Source organism: Strix aluco, chromosome 2, assembly GCF_031877795.1.
Source record: "Strix aluco isolate bStrAlu1 chromosome 2, bStrAlu1.hap1, whole genome shotgun sequence".
Classification (NCBI taxonomy): Eukaryota; Metazoa; Chordata; class Aves; order Strigiformes; family Strigidae; genus Strix; species Strix aluco.
This window is the reverse complement of record NC_133932.1, coordinates 46,428,851-46,448,729: the sequence shown is the minus strand read 5'-3', so window position 1 is coordinate 46,448,729 and position 19,879 is coordinate 46,428,851. Positions and strand designations below refer to the sequence as shown.

At 37.5% G+C, this 19,879-nt stretch overlaps 1 protein-coding gene across 4 annotated transcripts in view; it reads left to right on the top strand.

Annotated features, from left to right (window-relative positions):
• Nucleotides 1–18,554, top strand: part of GK (glycerol kinase) — a 38,559-nt gene extending 20,005 nt beyond the window's left edge. For 2 of the 4 annotated variants that reach the window (XM_074814608.1, XM_074814607.1), the window contains 8 exons: nt 232–310; nt 2,177–2,273; nt 3,971–4,055; nt 7,246–7,366; nt 9,150–9,293; nt 10,275–10,355; nt 11,903–11,989; nt 16,113–18,554. In XM_074814608.1, coding sequence (XP_074670709.1) covers nt 232–310; nt 2,177–2,273; nt 3,971–4,055; nt 7,246–7,366; nt 9,150–9,293; nt 10,275–10,355; nt 11,903–11,989; nt 16,113–16,126 — 708 coding nt within the window. In that variant the 3' untranslated portion in view covers nt 16,127–18,554. Of the gene's footprint in view, nt 1–231; nt 311–2,176; nt 2,274–3,970; nt 4,056–7,245; nt 7,367–9,149; nt 9,294–10,274; nt 10,356–11,902; nt 11,995–16,112 lie in introns of those variants that run through there. The other 2 variants (XM_074814611.1, XM_074814610.1) reach the window with 2 other exon arrangements.
• Nucleotides 18,555–19,879: the final 1,325 nt, after the last annotated feature.

Sequence of the window (19,879 nt, the reverse complement as noted above, 5' to 3'; positions counted from 1 at the left end):
ATGCACCTTTTCTACATGGAGCCTATGTAACAGGCTGCCATTTTTACATGGCAGTCTCCAGCTTCCAAGAAACTTGTGGTTTGGTTGTGAGCATTCTTGGGAGTGCTTTATGCTGTGACCGTAAGCTTGCAGTTGGAGACCGCAGCTACCCCTCCTCTCCAGTCTTGTAAAAAGGAACACAAAGCTACCAATTGTTGTCTCCTAATGTTGCAGTGGTTTTGTTTCCTTCAGGGATCTGTTGCAATAGCTGGTGCTGTTGTCCGTTGGCTGAGGGACAATCTTGGTATCGTTAAGACTGCACAGGAAGTTGGTGAGTATTCACAATTTGGAGCTGTTTAGTTTTTTAAGTTTTCTTTTCCAATGTCTTAATGTTGCTAATGTTGAATGAAGGCTAAAATATTCAAGTAAAGAAAAGCTGGAAGATGCATATATTTTGCTGTGTTTGAACAATTTGGTTTGCATCCATGAAAGCACTGTTTATTGATACATGTATTTCATACAGCATATCAATACAGTCTTTGAAACCGTTTGTCAGCTTTGTTCTATTGCAACTTGTACTTTTTAATAGTTTCCCTAGCAAGCAGATGTTCAGGAAGATACTATACTAACAGTGTAATTCCCCATTTCATACAATATTGAATTTTCCAGAGCCAAGAGTATTTTAAGTCTCTGTTACAGAAGCCAGAGCATATTTGATCCTAAACCTACATATTCATTCCTGTCATAAACATGAGAACCTGAGGACCAACATAGGCAACAATTTATGTAGAAGGCTTCATTGAGTTAGGGGCCTCAGTTTGCAAAGCTGCCTCTTAAAGGAATTGTGAGCGATGGTAATTTGTTTTGGCTAAGAATAAGGTAGTCCTTTAGCATTTGGGTAGCTGATGTTTTCTGCTTGAGCTGAACTGAAGCAAGCTGGTTTGTGACATTATAGAAACTAGGAATATATCAAACTTTGCAAAAGGAGAAAATGTAGGAAGCATGCAAGTGTAACAGTTTGAAAGTGACTGATTTACTGAGATTTAGGATTAAAAAACAATTCATTACATATTTTTAATAATTTGATATCTTATTCAAGGGTGGGAAAATTTAGAATTCAAATTTTACATAAAACTTCAAAGATTAAGCAAAAACTTGAAATGTCAGTCTGTTTTTCTGTAAGAAAGCTTCGCAGATTATGCAGAAGAATATAAACTTCTGTCACGTGAATTAGCCAGCTGTTGAAACACTACAGTACCTCTTGGCTTCACAAGTTTGACTAGACCTTTGGAGGGTGTGAGTTTCAAGAAGTTTAATCTTGTCAGTGTTGTTAAAGTCATGTAGGACTTCATCATCTCTTCCTGTTTCCCTGAACATGCCCACCCTTCTCCCTTCACTCCTTTTTTAAGTGGAGTCTGTATGAAAGTACCATTTTAAAAAGACTTTTTGAATAAGTTTTCCTACTTCTTTTCTCTATTGATAGCTGTTCTGATCAATGCAAACAGAAGAAATTTACAAAAGCAGAAAAAAAATACTTTCTTAGAGGAAGGAGCTGCAAATTAGCATTACTTCTTTTGCAGTTCTAGATATTTTAATGTAATTTTTTAAATTACTAATATTTTAATATTTGGGAGTTCGGATATCCAAAGATATTACTTGGATATTAAGAAACTTCAGATTTCCTTGTAGCTGGCCTTGTGATTATATACGTAAGATGAGAATTTAGACTCTAAATCCATTTGAAATTAATGGGAATTTAGTTCTTAGCTCCCTTTGGTCTTGATCCAGTTTCACTTGCTTGCCTTGACTTAAATGCAAGTAAAGTGTGACTTTTTGGACTGCTTTGAAGGTTGTATTCTTTACCCACAGGACATCCTTTGAAAACTTCACAGAATCTAGGTCAGAATATTGAGTACACAATTTTGGGTTTTGGTTTTGATTTTTCATTTTACATTTCCTGCAACTCCCTATGCCCCATCTTCCATTCATGCTGTTGCAAATGGACAACTAGTTAACGAGGAGCAGAGTGCCAGAGTTAGTTGTATTTTCTAACTGTATGTGGATTGATTATTTTTGTAGCTACCTAACATATTCTGAATATTTTCCCTGTTTAGGTAATAACACCTTTAAGTGTCATATTTAAGTGTTGGTACAGTTGTGAAAAGCTAAGTGAAGTCTGTTTGTGTGTGTGCATTAGAAAAACTGGCCGCGGAAGCGGGGACTTCTTATGGCTGCTACTTTGTGCCAGCATTTTCAGGACTGTATGCACCATACTGGGAACCCAGTGCAAGGGGGTAAGGATCTGACTAAACACTGCATTTGCAGGGAGATTTAATGATTTTACAGATACTATCACTAGTCCTTCCAGGTATGTGAAATTGTTCTTTTTGTTCCTTTAATATGTCTGGATACATCATTCTCTGTGGTATCTTCAAGCAACTACTGTGTTTCTCTTTTATATTTAACCTGTTCAAAACAGCAACTGCTAGTGGGAGAAGAAAGATTAGCTAGCTCTGCTACTCACCCTCCTCCCCTGCCACCCCTCCAAAAAAAGGGGGGCGGGGGGACAGGGGAATCATTTGGGCTAGGTTGTGCATTTTAGAGGACAAGTACAAGATAGTGCTATCATCCTTGCCACTACGGGGCCCAGCTTTTTTTCTTCACTCATTTCTGGTTTTGAAAGGATTTTCATCTCACTAAAGAGAAAGAGGAGGTCTGCATACCTGTGAACTGTCGGGCAACAGAAGCAGAAAGTGGAAAATTTACTGCTTTGTTTTTTTGAGCTCAGTTTCTCATGGCTGCTGCATTCACTATCTCAAATGATCCAGGCTACTTAATTATTCCTCCCTAGTTCTCCTCCCTCTCCTTCCCCTTGTGTCCAGCTTTCTTTCAAGTCTATTGAACACTCTTTTCTCCTCTCTTTCCTGGTTGTTAAGACTTAACTAGCTGGTACTAGTTAGAACTACTAGTTCAAACAATAACCTTCTATTTGTCTTTTCTGCTATTGTGAGCTTGTCTGCTGTTGCTGGAATCACAACATGCTATGGGAGTCATAGAAACTAACAAATTTAAATATAAAATAACTTTCCTAAAGTGAGAAAGGAAATCGTAAATAATATCTAGCTCCCAAGGTTTTGAGTATTTGCATCTTTAGAATTTAGATGCTTTTTGTACTTAAGGAAGAAAAAAATCTTTGAGTTAGATGATTTTGCACTTTTTCAGATCATAGTACTTAACTGTTTAACTGTTAAAAGCTGATCTTTGGAATGGCAACAACTAAAAATGTCCTTTAATATCTTTTAACTTCCATGTATCCAGCACCAAATACGGCAGCATTTCTGTGTAGTATGCTACTATTCCTTAGATGTTGAAATAGAATAAAATTATGGTTATTTGCTCTGCAGTTCAGAGTACATTGACAGAATTCATCTTACTCATGGTTAGATGTAGCAGAATTTTCATATCCAAAAATCTCTGTGAAGGTGCAGATGCAACTAATGATCGGAAAGAGCTGAAAACAACTTTAAGCATTTAGAGCACAGCACTGACCCAGCTGGACTTTTCCTTAAGAACTGAAAGCACTAGAGAATCTATTAAGATTTTAGTGATAGGTGATATTATTTTTAAAAGAGAAATCAGCTTCAGCCATACATTGCCTTTTCTTAAAGGCATTTTCTTAAAGGAAGACTGGAATTTGTGTATGTGTGTGTTCGTGTGTGCATGGGTGAATACACACCCATCTGCATGCAGACAAGCAATAAAATTTTAATATATGGCAATTGTATTGACTGGACACTGAAAGCATGTTTGTCAGGAAAACAGGGATGAGAGAGTTTAGATGAACTAGAAAGAAGCCTTTCAATATTAAAAAGCAGTCCTCATACAATGGAACTGCATGAGCTTTGAGTTAGATGGCCTCGCTCTGAAGTAACGGTGTGTGTCTGGTAAAAAGAAGTGTGTCCTAACTGGGTTTTCTTTTTCTCTTCAACAGTATTATCTGTGGCCTTACTCAGTTTACAAATAAAAAACACATTGCCTTTGCTGCACTAGAAGCTGTCTGCTTTCAAACACGAGAGGTAAAGGCAAATCGGGTCCTAAATTCATTGTAAATTAATATGATAACAGGGACTGTAGCTCTTCAGGAAGAGAGAGGATTGGAAAGATTTAATGAAGATTAATCATATGGTTTATATTGTACTTGGGCTGCTGTTCTCTTTACGTGGCACTAATGTTGAAAAATGGTTCCTGTGGGTTTAGCTACAGTGATGTGGTTGGGTGGTACATTATTTTGGAATTCTAATGCTACTTTTTATCAGCACTTAAAATAAGGTGAACATATTTTGTGAATATTTTGAGGAGCAGAAAAAAGACACATTCAAATGACAAGGCCAGTGCCATAACTAAAAAGTTGCATTTGTGTAGCAGACTACATTTTATATTGTCTACTGTGATGGAGGTGGCTTGTTTTGCTTCCAGTACACAAGAACAAAAATGAGTTAAAAGCAAGACAGCAGCAAACATACTAGGGGAAATCTGGATTCACTTCCTGCCCGTTACATCTTGTATTGCCTTAGCTGGTATTCTGCAACAGCAAACCTAAATTCTCACATAAGACATGAATCCTCCAACCAAATCAAAGGGGTTGATATCAGTATTTTCTGAGCATTACTATATGCATCACCATCTACTATCATTTTACACTCCCTGTGTTCCACACAAATACAGGAGAAAATGAAATCCTGATTTGGTTGCGTGTTTTTAAACTGCTGTTATTTAAACATATTGAGGTTTAAAATAACACCCAGCTAAAACTGTGTGAGAGGAGGAAAGCAGCTTGCTGTTTCTGTAGTGACAAAGTAAAAAGTACTCATGTGGAAAAAGCCAGAAATTTCACCCAGACGTCTGCTTTTGAAGCTGTGCTAACAGCCTCTGAGTCCTCAAAGTTGTGAGGAAGCTTGGAAGTAGCATAATATCTAATTCTGGTACTAGAAGTCAAGGTAAAGTTACAGGGAACTGAACTGATAGTCTAGTTTGTTGTCTGCTCTTCTCTTTCCTTGTGCCTCCTCTCATCCATTCCCCCTCATGTGACAACTCAACGAACTTTCCAGCAGAAAATTATCCCTCTTTTTGCTGGGCTATTTTTCCACTGGATTAATGACCTCAGCTGCCTCGCAGAGTGTAGCAAATGTCAGAACAAGAGACAGGGCATGTGGCTGGGAGCAGGAGAGAGAGGAATAAAGCTCTCAGATTGAGTGAGGGTGAAGTTAACTATTTGAACTGATCTAATACTTTCTCACTGTGCTTTTATCACAATGACAGGAGTGCCTGATCCACTCTCTGGACATGCTTAAATTAACAGATTAAGTCCTGGTGACACAGATAAAATATATGTACATTTTTCAGAGATACATTGTTAGTTCTGTCTCGTCAGAAACAAAGTTCTTTTGTCTTAATTCCAGTTAAAATGGAAGTCTTTCGTATCTTTCAGGAAACCTTTCAAATTTCACATTCGTTGGAGTTTTTACTTCTTTTATTATGCCATCCAATCCTTCTAAGTCTCTGTTCCTTGTTATCCAAAGTGCTGCTTTTCTTGTGCAGCTGGCACTTGCTACGTTTTCATCTTCCAGAGACCATAATGGAAAAATAAGTAATTGTTCAGTTCTAAGAGTGTACAATGCTGTCATTAGACAAACCCTACATACTTGGATACCTTGCTCTTCATCCAGCCTCAGTACAAAAGAGGGAGAAGCAGCATGATCATGATTTGCTTTGTTCCTTCACCCCTTCCAGATTTCTAGCATACTTTCCATTTTTTTACTCTCCACTTGAGTGCATAGCATGATCCAACATGCTCTTGCACAGTGGTAGACAAAGCCAGAGCCTCCAACAGTATATACATAAAGCTGAGATTGAGGTACTGTGCTGAAATTCTGAATGGTAGAAAGGGCAGGTGAAATCAGTGTAGACAAATGCAGAATGATACATGTGAAGGAAATAAGTAGTGGGGGCAGTACTAGTTTAGTACTGCCAGCAAACTTTGCTGCTGTGCTATGAATCCTCTTTTCCAGGTTATTACTGTATTGAACAGTGCAGGCCCATGGACAGATGCTGCCACCATGAAAATTGGCCTTCTCTACATAGTTTTTACCACCTTAGAAACCTACAATTTTTTTGTTCTTTTTTAAACAGCATGTTGACTTTTCCCAGTAAGGATTGTATAACTGGGTACTTTGTGAATGACAGAACAGCACAGAATGCTGTTTTGTACTTTTTTGTGGTCTATGTTACTTTCTCATTTAAAGCTGAGAAAAGCACACCTTTTTTTTTATTCAAATAAATTGAAAAATTGCAAAGAGGAAATCATTCTGCACTAGTTAATGCCTAACTTTTGTCAACAAAAATTATGCACTAACCTTATAAAATGTCAATGAGACATTTAATTGACTGCTTTTACAAAACCCTAGAAAAACCCACTATTCTGCATTTAGTAGGTGCTTGTAGGATAATTCTGTGGTGTTACCAGTAGCTAAGGTTTGTCTTACATTTTCAGAAAATCCTCTAAAAAGTGTATCAGTAGGTATCAGTGAATTAAGTACTCCACTCTTAGTTAATTATCCCTTGCAAACACTTTAACACTTTTCACTTTTTCGGCTATCCCCTGTGCCCAAAAGAAGGAAACATAGTTTTATAAAACATTACACTAACAGTTTATTTTTGCAGTCTATCTTGTGTAATGTAAAATTCTCAATTTTCAACAACTAATTCAAAATATTTCAATAGGCTGCTTTTTCAAAACAGTTCAATGTTCAGCAGTTCCTGTTGAAGAGTCTTCCAGATTGCCAGTTCAAATGTTTTAATTTTTCAATTCTTTAATGCATCAAATTAGAGAAGTTATCTAAACAAACTGTAATCAGCTAAGGGACTCTATTTAGTATTACTTCTTCCTTTGTTAGCTTTGATAAATGTAGTTGTCATCAGCTCTTCTTCAAAATTCTTCTCAGACCATATAAGCAACACATAGGCTAGCTATAGAGCATCAAAGGAAAAACATCTCCTACACTAGGATTTCTGTAATAAATGGAATGTGTTTGCTGTATATTAAACAAAACTGTATTGTCAGTACCTCTGTTTTGCCTCCTTGATCTATAGGGGAGGGGAATTATCTACCTAACACTCTTCAGCAAATGCTGAATTATCAGTATTTTACACTCAGAGGATATGGATTTCTCTGCAATTAAATCACAACATATGTTACTCTTACTTAAGATTTTAGATGCCATGAACAAGGACTGTGGGATACCACTAAATCAGTTACAAGTAGATGGAGGAATGACCAATAACAAAGTCCTCATGCAACTCCAATCAGACATTCTTTGTATTCCAGTAGGTAAGATGAAATGATAACTTCTATTTTCTTTTTAAAGCTGAAAACAACATTGGTTTGTAATGGCTAGTGAGGGCAAATTGGATGGCTTGCTTTGTTGTTGCTGCTGGTCTTTTCCTACTGCTTGAGAATGTTTGGGGGTTTTTTCAGAAAAAGTTTTTAGATCTTGCATCCAGTTTTGAGATATGCTTTCATGGAGAATCACTAACTTATTTCTTGTGTTGAAATATTACAGGACTATGATGGTATTGAACTTTAAAGTTGTTATATCAACTTCTAAACATCTAACAATTTTAAGTTGGTTAACGCTGTCTCGCAACATGTTGTCCCTGAGAATCTTGCTCAGAGATAAATCAGAACTTTGCAATTTTAGTGCTAATGTTTTGTTCTAGCATTTCAGCAAACAGCAAATACCCTTTTTTCTGTTCCCTTTGCCTGCACAAACCTTTGATTTCATTTACAGTGTAAAAGAAGACCCACAAAACACATTGTTCATTCTGTTTCCTCCCACAGCAGCAACGAAGAAGGGAATAGATGTTACAACAAAAGTGGGAATCTTGCAGCCAGTTTTCTTGGCATGCATAACACAAAATAAAATATAAGCCCAAATGGGGTTGTTCCTCTCTGAAGCAAATGAAAGGTTACAATATCATTACTCTGATCCAACAGTATTTTAGAAATGATCATATAACACTTCTTTCACAGAAGCCCCCTAGAATAATAAAAAGGAGTTTTAGCTTTTTAAGGATGTGTTTCAATACACTAAGGCTCTTTAAATACCTCACTTGAAACCTGGAGCATTTCAGCGTCAGTGAAAAGGGTGCATCTTTCTGAAGACATGTTTTAACACCTGTAGCAGATCCCAAGTTGCTCAGTATTGTAAGCTATACATTAGCATTGTTAAGGATGCAGTGTGTCTCTGAGTAACATCAGGTGATTATGCATCTTCATCTATACTGAAGACTAATATTTGCTGCATGAATGTAATAATCTTGCCTAATATGCTGCTTCTAGAAAATCATTTAGAAAAGCATTGTGTTGTCTCTTATTCATAAATATGAGACACTTCAGTGGAAAGTTTTTAACTCTAGAGATGTTATAGCCTACCTTTGATAATACATACTACACAAGGGTCATACAATCAGTGCAGGTACATAATTAGCGGATGAAAGGATATGATCCATAAAATCAGATTTTAAAGGATCCTCTGCCTGAAGCAGAGAAGCAGGCAGTTCTAGAGTTAATGAAACAGATTTGCCATTGACATCTTGGGGTCGGGATGGTCTTCTACAGCATCTATGGAAGGCAAACCATCTAGTAAGTACAAGTGTGTAGCCTCTTTTAAGATGCCTTTTCTAAATATAAATGTAATAATACAATATCTAGAGCATGGGAACAAGACTGATAACTTAGCCAGTGATCACTGCTTTGAGAAGGGAGGGAGAAGACAAAAAATTGGATATTATTAACAGGAGTACTCTAAGGAAATGGATGGTTAGGATCAGCAGCTCTGCACATGGTATGAAAATGGGCAATTGCATGATTCCATCCTGAAGGAAATAGTGATCAGAGGTATTTCAAAGACTTGGATGACTCAGGCGAAATTAGCCTCATAACCACGTGAATGGCAATAAAATGTGATTTGCAGTTGGTAAACTTAAAGGAAGCATATAGCAGTTGTAGAAAATATGTATCATTCTAGATATATATGTAAATATTTAGTTCTGATGTCATCAAGGTGACTTTCATTAAAAATCATCATGGTCTTCTCTGTGATTTACTTCAGTAAAGCCATCAATGCCTGAAACAACAGCTCTAGGAGCTGCTATGGCAGCAGGAGCTGCAGAAGGAGTTGGAATTTGGAGTCTGAACCCTGGAGATTTGACAGCGGTGACATGTGAACGATTTGAACCACAGATCAACCCAGAGGGTAAAACCCTTTCATATAGCTAAGAAGATGCAAAAAATATTTTGTGTCCAACAGATCAGATTTTTTCTTTGTTGCAGTCTAACACTGATATAAAATCAGCTATATATGAATATCCTCACAAACGCTGAAGGTCATCTTTGTAGTGTTTGGTTTAGAGAAAAGTGCATTTCACTTGCTGTTTTGTCCATTTATTGACTAGTAAGATTGGAAAATGGTTAAAACAGCATTAAGTCCACAGGGGAATGTGTTGGGTTTTTTTCTTTCTTTTTTAAAAGAAGCTTGGCACCAGGCATTGCAGTTAGTAGCTTTTGATTTATAGCAAGTAAAATCAAAGAATTCTTGAAAGGTTTTCACTGAGAAAGATGTCTCCTAAAGCTCCTGTGCATTTGTGAGTTTTCACAGTTGTAGAAAGGACAGACTTATGTGAGACTTACTTTGACTTTAAAAAGTATATATTGGTCATTGGTTTTTAGCTAACTATCTTTTTCATCAGTTCTTAAGTGCTTCTAGAGATGGAAAGCATGCACTTGACATAATTAATCCATGTGCAAGACAAATGCATTTTTGTCTTTTAAATTATTAATTTTTGGTACAGATTTTTGTCTTACCATTTTGATTATAACTGTATGCTGTAATCCCTACTTCAGGGCAGTATTTTCAACCCTGAAGGGCTTCTACGTGAATAACAATTGCTTCATTTTGTCCTACTTGTAAATCTTATTGGTAAACATGCAGAAAATTGGTTTTAAGGTTTATTTCTCCTTACTGTACATAACTGTAGGGTTTTGGGTTGTTTTGTTTCAGTTTGTGGGTTGATTTTTTTGTAGTCAAAACAGCATTTTATAATACTTGTTCTGTGCAAACTATACTGGGCAAAAGAGTAGAAAGCTAATATCGTAGTCAGTCTTTGCTTCTTAAATACTTGTAGTTGTATTCATATGCATTGAGAGGCTTTTCTGTTTGCTGATTTCTCAATTTCAGAAAGTGAATTTCGCTATGCCAGATGGAAGAAAGCTGTGATGAAATCTATGGGCTGGGAGACATCTGAAGCTCCTTCAAATGGTAAAACAGAAATTAATGCAGGTCAAGTATTGCTAATTAGCCAGTTAGCCTAGGTAGTTAATCTTGAGTTTGGTGACCTTTTTTGTTCACACCATCTCTGGACTATTCCAATGATTCAAAAATTATTACTTATAACCACTGTGGAAACAAAGCAGGAAAATAGATAGGTCTTCATCTTGAAAGGAGGGCACAAGCAATATCTTGTAAGGCTCTAAAAACAGAGGACATGAATCGAGACTAACTGCAGGTTTTGCAGAGTGGCATTGGTTTACAAAAGAAAAAAATCTTACCTAGAAGAAGAGATACAGCACAATTCTCAGACAGTGTAGGGATTTCATAAACTTTCTTACACTATAATCTCATGTTGCAAAAGAAAAAAGTTTCATCTTGTGATTTTTCTTGCTATATCTTGCCTTTATTATTTGCTGTATAGGGAGGAGCAATTGATAGCCACATCAAAATCTGTTTGACCTGTGAGGGCTAAGACCAAGAAGTTATCATGAAGTGAAGAATTGCATAGACCTATTGTTCACACAAAGAGAATATACAAACACTTTTGAGGGACTGAACAAGTTCTTTCATTTAAAGTAGAGGGCTTTTCCATCTGTCAGGTTTGAATTAAATAAAACCTGCAGTGTTCTGTGATCTGTAATTTGAATTTATATTTCAGCACTATTTCAGGATAGGTTTTTAGTCCTGAATCATCGTACAATACATCATTTATGGGGTTTATCTTCATTTCATTTTCCTTTCGTTGGAAAAACTATTAGAATGAAAAGTATTAAGTAAAGAATCCTCAAAATGTAAACTCCCCCTACAGTCCACAGTTGCAGCCCTCAAGCTGCATGAAGTCTCTTACTTTATTCTTGAAAGCTAAAGCTAAAATTTTCCTTTTACCATCCCATATGTTGGTTTAAGTATTTTATTTAACACCATGGTTATACAAAGAATTCTGTGAAGGCTATTTGGAAGGGAAATAGGAAACTTAGCATGAGTAACAAGAGTCACTTCAGTGTTGTCTATTATGATTTCGTAGTCTTACATCTAAACTCTCTGTTATGTATCCTAAAATCCCAAGTGCTTGATGTGTATCTTACTTATATATTTCCTTTTGAAGGATAGAAAATTCTGCCTTGCAGAAAATAAAACTAGATCTTGTTCTTCAGCTCCTGTGACAACAGATACGTTTATCAAAACTTACCCTCAGTGATTATGTTTAACACTGGGGGGAGAAATGTTATTTTCCTTAGTTCTTGCTTTGAACCTTTGTTTTCTGCCTGCCAGGAGCATTTAAGATTGAAAAATACTAGAAATGGGCTCAACCTAGATAGTACTAACAGTGCAACTTGGATTTGAGCTCTTATATTGAGAGCCTGATTTGAACTGTTGTGGGGGTTATGCATAATCCTTTTTAGTTTTTCTCCAAATGTAACTACATTTGTTACTTTTTGCTGTTCGTATGATTTTTAACACATTTATTGCAATTTATATATATATTTCTCTTTTGATTTGCTTGACTGGAAACACCCTCCTCTGGATGACATCAGGTGACACTAGTATCTTCTGTAGTCTGCCTTTGGGTTTTTTTATTATGAGTAGCATGATAATGTTAATCGGAGCAAAGTACGTCTCAGGTTAGTTACTATTTGAACTAGATCACTTTAAAATCTATCTACACTAGTTTGTATGTTGGGTTTTTTTGTATTCCATCTGTTTATTTTTAGCAAAAATGACTGATGCTTTTTGTTGTTCATGCACACGAGTGTTTGAGGGTGTGAATTAGGTATATGGTACCTGAGGGAACCAAGTTAATGCCATCTCAAATTCATCCTCATGTGCCATGAAATTCATAGCTGTTAGGTGCACATGAAACCTTGAACTCTCCCTTCCCTTTGTCTAGCTATGCAGACTGTACACGGTTTATAAAATGCATATATGTTGGAACAGCCTAGCAATTTTGCATTGCCTGCATTACAATGTGCACTGCAGTTAGAATAAGGTTCCATCCTTTATCCTGTATTTCTTCTCAACATTTAAAATGATTTTGAGGATCTTGTTTAAATAAAGCAAAGACTTTTCTTGTTCCTGAAAGGCTTCATGCACCCCTTGCATTTTTCTGGTCCCCTCGAAACTATTTGTATGGTTAGAAATCTTCATCTACTAAATCTCTAGAGTATTCTTTTTGTACTTTGCTTTTGATGGATAAGTGAATTCATTTTGTGTAAAGAGAAGAGACCCTAAAAGGCCTATCTGCAAAATGGGGGAAAGGGACTGTGTGCATATGCAATGAAGATGCATCTTCAACCTATTAATATATGTTTTATTTTAAAAGAAAGTTCTTAATATGGATGACGGTGTTAGTTACTTATGCCAGAAGTAAGACATTTCATTAAGATATTCTTATGGTAAGAAAAATAAGTCTGTATGGTGATGTCGTTTGTTCTTTGTTGTTGTGTTTCATAATTTCATTCCAGAGAAAATATTTTACAGTATAGCCATTGTTGCTGCTTATTAAGCTTTTTGGGAGTGGGTGTTTAGTTTTCTTTCTTTGTTTTGCTTTTGGTGGGATGGGCAGGGGGATGTTAATTAAATAGACAATTGAGGGCTCTAGCATGCTCCTGTGATGATGTGTTTGTATTTTGTTTCTGCTCATTCAGCCTGAATTAACTCAATTGTAATTTTCCTTGCATGGAAGAGACTGTCTGAGCTTGTAGGAGAGTTAAAATCAAACTAAGCAAATCCTAGGCAAAAATCAAACTGAACAAATGGATTGATAGTGATTTACTAACTCTGGAACGTATCTGTGAATAAGAACAATCTTGATTATAAAAAATAAAATAAAACCAGCTGTGAATAAGTGGGTAAATTTTTAACAAGCTGAACTAAGCAACTTAAATATTCATTCCAGGTCAGGTTCTTCACCACATGGAGGATACCTAAAATAATATGAAGATCAATGTTAAGTGGGCAGATAAGCAACTTAAATTCTGGGTTTATTTCTTTTTAAAAACAACTAATCAGTAACCTGCATATAAATATCTAAATTTGCACTGCTGGAACTCATAAAAAAAATACGTATTTTTTTCTCCCTTCTCTAAGCTTGTCAGTCCCTTTCTGACCCACAAGTGGAAAACATACTCATCTCAACTCACTCTGGCCTTCAGAACCCATTGTCATCCTTGTTTTCAGATAACAGTAACTATTGATAAAGTTATATATATTATACATACTGTATATAGAGTTACTATATATACACATATAATTACTTGATGTACCAGTATAGTGGTATATTATTTACACGGTATAAGCCTGGGGACAGGAGAAGTTGCAAGAAATTTCCAGCTCTTATTTGTTTTTAAAATGATGATGTCTAAATAGGAATAGCATCAGTGATGATATGTACAGGTTGTAGTTTTGCTCACCTGTGTGTTAGGGTAGACCATGATGTGTAGAATTTGTGTTGCTGATTGGAGCAGGGTTGCTTCCCCCTTAGACATTTACTCTGGTAAATATCCTTTTGCTTTTAAAAGTTGCAACTAGCTGACTAGACTTTCCTTCTAATTCAGTACAGGAACTCCATTAATTCATTTGTTATGTTTTATCTTTTAATGAAACACTGGAACTCCAGCACAGTCATCAGTATAGTAGGTTTGAGGATTGAATCTACTGAGGATTGAATTCATCCTTCATGTGCTGAAACAGCAGTAAGTCTTGCATGGCAACAGTGCTGTTGTTGAACATGTCTCTGTAGGGCAGGGCCATGATTTTACAACTACTAAAATGCGAAGGAAAAATCTGCTGTGGCAGAATAGAGAACACTAACATGGCAAAAAAAATTTACAGAACTGCTAAACTAACTGCCTTTTCATGCAGCACCTGATGACTGAAGGACAATGCTGTATTTCATCATATCATTTCAAAATTTCATCAAATCAGGTCAATTACTTGTACCTTATTTTATGATCTTCATTCTTCTCTTCCCCTAAGGGCCAATATTTTGTTCTATTTCACTACTGAAGCAAGTTGTATGTAGCAACTGGAGTCCTTATGCTAAGATTCTGTTAAGTTTTAATGGAGTTAAATCCAGTTGGAGGCCGGTCACGAGTGGTGTCCCCCAGGGCTCGGTTTTGGGGCCACTCTTGTTTAACATCTTTATTGATGATCTAAACGAAGGGATGGAATGCACCCTCAGTAAGTTTGCAGACGACACCAAGCTGGGTGGGAGTGTTGATCTGCTCGAGGGTAGGGAGGCTCTGCAGAGAGACCTGGACAGGCTGGAGCAATGGGCTAAGGCCAACTGTAGGAGTTTCAATAAGGCCAAATGCCGGGTGCTGCACTTGGGCCACAACAACCCCCAGCAGCGCTACAGGCTTGGGGAGGAGTGGCTGGAGAGCTGCCAGTCAGAGAGGGACATGGGGGTGTTGATTGACAGCCGGCTGAACATGAGCCAGCAGTGTGCCCAGGTGGCCAAGAAGGCCAACGGCATCCTGGCTTGTATCAGAAATAGCGTGACCAGCAGGGACAGGGAAGTGATCTTACCCCTGTACTCAGCACTGGTGAGGCCGCACCTCGATGACTGTGTTCAGTTTTGGGCCCCTCACTACAAAAAGGACATTGAATTACTTGAGCGTGTCCAGAGAAGGGCAACGAAGCTGGTGAAGGGTCTGGAGCACAGGTCGTATGAGGAGCGGCTGAGGGAACTGGGGTTGTTTAGTCTGGAGAAGAGGAGGCTGAGGGGAGACCTCATCGCCCTCTACAACTACCTGAAAGGAGATTGCAGAGAGCTGGGGATGAGTCTCTTTAACCAAGTAACAAGCGATAGGACAAGAGGGAATGGCCTCAAGTTGCGCCAGGGAAGGTTTAGACTAGATGTCAGGAAGTATTTCTTTACAGAACGGGTTATTAGGCAGTGGAATGCATTGCCCAAGGAGGTGGTGGAGTCCCCATCCCTGGAGGTGTTTAAGGGTAGAGTTGACATAGCGCTGAGAGATATGGTGTAGATGGGAACTGGCAGTGTTAGGTCAATGGTTGGACTAGATGATCTTCAAGGTCCTTTCCAACCTAGTTGATTCTGTGATTCTGTGATTCTGTTTTTTACATGAGTTTTGGAAGTGGACGTCTGAGAGATTTCAACATACACTGTAGCTGTACTTTTTGGGGGGAGTTAACTGAAAGTGGTACTATATTTTACTAGACTCAAATTTAAAGAAATGCCTTTGCATGCTTAAATTCGCACCTCTAAGGTATAAGTGTGGATTGGCTATATACAGGATCTTATGTGACATCTGGGGTATAAAGTTCTTTGACTTTATTCTCACAAAATAAAGTGTCAGTGCTGGTGGTAATACTATATTCTTCCTGCTTAAATACTCTTCAGTTTTTTCTAAGATTCTATTTGTCCTTTTTAGTTTCTTGTGATAGTTACTGCCAAATTGCATACCAGTTTACATATAGGGATCACTATGCAGTTCTGCAAGTTAGTTGCAATAATATTACCCAAATTTCTGAAAGCTGAGCTCATATTTGGAGAAAAATAAGCTTAGAGTATCTTCCTTCAATTCTTCTACTTGTTAAAAATTTACCCGTCTGAATAGTGTGGTCTCTTCTCCTACTGTATGCACATCCCACACAGTGAAGTGGCTTATCTGGTGTTGCTGGTTATACTGAATTCCTCTTACAGCTCAGCTGTGTTATAGAGTGTTATTAAAGTTTTAGAGTAAATTCAATGTTGCTAATGCACGTTCTTTCTTGTTTAAGGTACTGGTAAATGAGACTACTTAGTGGACTCTCTGGATGCAGCTGATTGTTTTGTTTTGTTGCCTGAAGAGATTCCACCACCAATGTGATTGTACTACTTGTGTGACTAAATCCATTCATGAATCCATCTGTTGCCAGTCTCTGAGTAACCTCCCAGTGGTACACTGAAACTTAAGTCTTCAGCCCTTCATTACTCTGCTCCCTTCCCCATCAACTCCAACTGCACTGCAGGCCTTTGCATGGAGTATCTCACATCATCCTCTAAAACTTCACAAGCCCTAGATTTGTTTGAGAAAGTTGGTATAACAAAGCTGTGCAACTTCCGAGGTAATGTCAAATGTTTAGCTATCCTTTTCAGGGTCTGGTACTTTATACAACACACTGCAGAAGGTTAATGATGCACTATAGAACTTTGTAAACATCTTACAATTCTTCCAGCTGCTGTGAATTACCTTTTGTATGTCTGTGGTTGCCAAAAATGTCTTACTGTAGGGGCCACTGGTCTGAAACACCTCCAGTGGTACAAACCTTTCAGGCACTAGCTCAAAATGTATTATCAGTAGCTCACGTTGCCAGTGTTTGGCAATAGTCCACAGAGTACTGTTGAAATGATCAGTTACAAAGTTAAAAAAGTTTGATTTGGCTTCTGGCCTATATAGTCAGTTTGCCCATTATAAGTACTTAAGACACTAAGTCCTATGGCTGTACCTTTAAAGAGATAGGAGTAAAAGAGATAGGTGTTTTGGTTAAGGCTATGTTTCATGTTTTTGTGCTTTTGTGTTAGTTTGGAAAGATAAATTTGATACAGCATGCTATTAACAGGGCAACTTCTTGCTGCTCAGCAACTGGTAACTCTTAAACTGCGCTGTACAATGCACTTTTTTTGACCAGTACTTCATATATTCTGTCATCCTGCTTAAGGGTATTTTAGTGACTATTTGTTGAACTTTTGAAAGTTGAAGCTAACTTAGTTTTCCTTAAAGAGGGTCCACTTCAAGTTAAGCATCAGTGCTTTAGTTCTTGATCTCATTTAGTATATCTCAGGGACCAAAATCTCCCTTTCAGTTTCCACATCCATAGTTTTAACAGCAAGTTGTTGCAAAACATGCTGGGATAACCCAAAACCCTGGCTTGGAAGAATAACCACTTGGCACCTGAGACAGGCCACTGGAATTCACAGGCAGCATGTGTGACAACTGAGTTGCATCCACTTTGAAACCTTTTGTCCTCCACAGGTAAAGGAGCGAGGCAGCAATCTGATCAGCTTTCCTGTTTGTACCAACAGCATGACAAACACCAGCCTTATTGGTTAGGTCAGAGAAAATATGTTCTTGTATAGTGTTATTAGATCAGTATAGAATGATAGCGAGGTTAAATGTGGGAACAACATGGAGAATTTCAAAGATGTGTTTAAATGCACTAGGAGTTAAAGGGAGCATTTTTTTTGTGTGTGTTTATTCTTAAAGATTTTTGTTTTTAGAAAAAGTCTCTAACAAAGTTTGATTTTCTTTGTTAGACTGATTTAGTTTTTAAAAAGATGTTAAATATGTGTGTCTGAAGCAACGGATTGCACAGAAGTTCAGGTCTGTATTTAATATCTTGCATATTAATTGCCTTTTTATTATCAAGTGCAATGACCTTTGAAAATGTGACTTTTAGTTAATAAGTTAGAGAAGGAATATTTTTCATTCTGTGGTTGCATGTATAAATTAAACAGAAGGGATTTTTGTGCACAGGTTAAAATATAACAGCATCATTCAAATTCCGTATCTCCTGTGTATACTGAAATGTGAGGTGTGACAACTAAAATTTCTGGGTTTTCCAGTTTGTACTGGAGGAGTGAAGAGAGAGTGAAAACTGAACACTAACCCATAGGAAAATCCTTATACTCCTTACCTTTACTTGGAGCTGTTGCTGATCCCACCTTACCCCAGGGAACAGGAGTAACAGCCGCCTTTGGAGCACACAGGGCAAGGGCAGCACACACCTCAAGCACTGGACTTCTGAGTATGATTTATTGCCAAAAACACTGAAGCACTGAACCTGGGAACGATTAATGTTGAAGTGTTGCCTTTGCCAAAGAGGGCGGGGGGGAAGGGTAGCACATAGGAAGTAGGAGAGGGAATTTTTGCTGCTTTTCTGATTTATCTTTTACTGGGAAACACAATTCCTGTTACTTTTTCACTGAGTAAAAATAATTATTTTCAATTGCTGTTGCAAATATTTTTTAAGAATTTCACACCACTGTTAACTTTCTACCAACATAGTTGAAATATATTGTAAACTGCGTGTTGGGGGGGAGGGGACAAACTGTTGAAAGTTAGCTTTTTGTGAAGCTGTGATTTATTTTTTTCTATAAATTACCAGATTTATAAATTCTTACTTGAGAAATGCATTAACTTGGTATTAAAATACCATAAATAAATTGATGTAAGCTGTCAAGTTTATTCTTGTACGTTATCTTTCAGACACATTTTCATTAATGTTTTTTACATGAGACGTTAGTATAAGCTGATGCATATTAAACAACAGAGCACCGTCTTTAAGTATCACAGACACATGCTTTAGCTTGCTCAGATGTATGGATCAAATACCTGCAGTGCTGTGTTCTGCTTTTCAGTGATGTATTCAGTTTCAAGGACTGGATTAGAAATTACATTTTCTCAAGTCCCTCCATATTCAGGAAAAAGCAGGAAGGCACAAGTAAAACAACAAAAAGGAACACTGTTGTAATTCAGGTTTGATCTGAAGGTCTCAAACAACATTGCTTGGTGAGGCCAGCAGGCCAAATGGTTTTTGCTCTTATATTATGGTCTGGTAGTTGCTACAGGTTAAAAAGCCATTATGAGTTGGGGGAAGAAATGTTAATGGAATAGAAAACATTGCTGGGGGCACTAGCCAGGAGTGTAAGGTATTTCCATTATTTTAAGAAAGAAGCATGGGCAGGGGTGTATGTGGACGGTACAAGTATGGAGTGTGCCTGCCAGGTTCTTGTTTGTTCTGTCCCTGTGTAGCTCCCAGTTGTATTCTACACATCCAGCACTGCATAATTATACCAGGGATTTAGCCTTTGTCCATAGTCTTTACAAAGTCTTTAGTCCTCTGTATCGAAATCAGTTGTGTGAGTTAGAAACAGTCCCACCCCACCCCCCCAAAAAAAAAGGCATTTTAATATCAGCACAGAAACCTTAGGTAACATGTTATTATTACCCAATGTGAGACTTCTCCCTCCGCTCGTGAGTGTCTTCCTTTCACACAGCAAAATTACAGCCTTGCCCTTGGCTGCGCTGCACAAGAGCATATTCAAATTTCATAGTTCATCAAGCTGGAGTATTATGAGAACTTTATTAATGTAATTAGTACCACAAATTTATATGTATAAAAATTTTTGTTCAACAAAAGCTAATACAACATCTAGTCTATTACTGGAACTCTGTACAAACAAGCTTCTTAATATCCGTATCAGCACCCAAGCTATAATCTTTCCGTCTAAAGAAACTTGGATCTGTAGCTGTGGGAGTGCCGTCCCATTACAAGCTGTAGCACAGGCCCAGTATGATTTATTTTTTTATCTTGTTGTAATACTTGACTGGCATTTATGGAAGTTGTACTCATAAGTCCTGGAGATAAGGGCAGGCAAATGAGTAGCAGCCCTTTAAAGCTCGGAAATGGCACAAGAACATTGCTGGAATGACTTTCCTGTGCTGTCCAGAGGGACCTTGACAGGCTGGAGCAATGGTCTGACAGGAACATCATGAAATTTGACA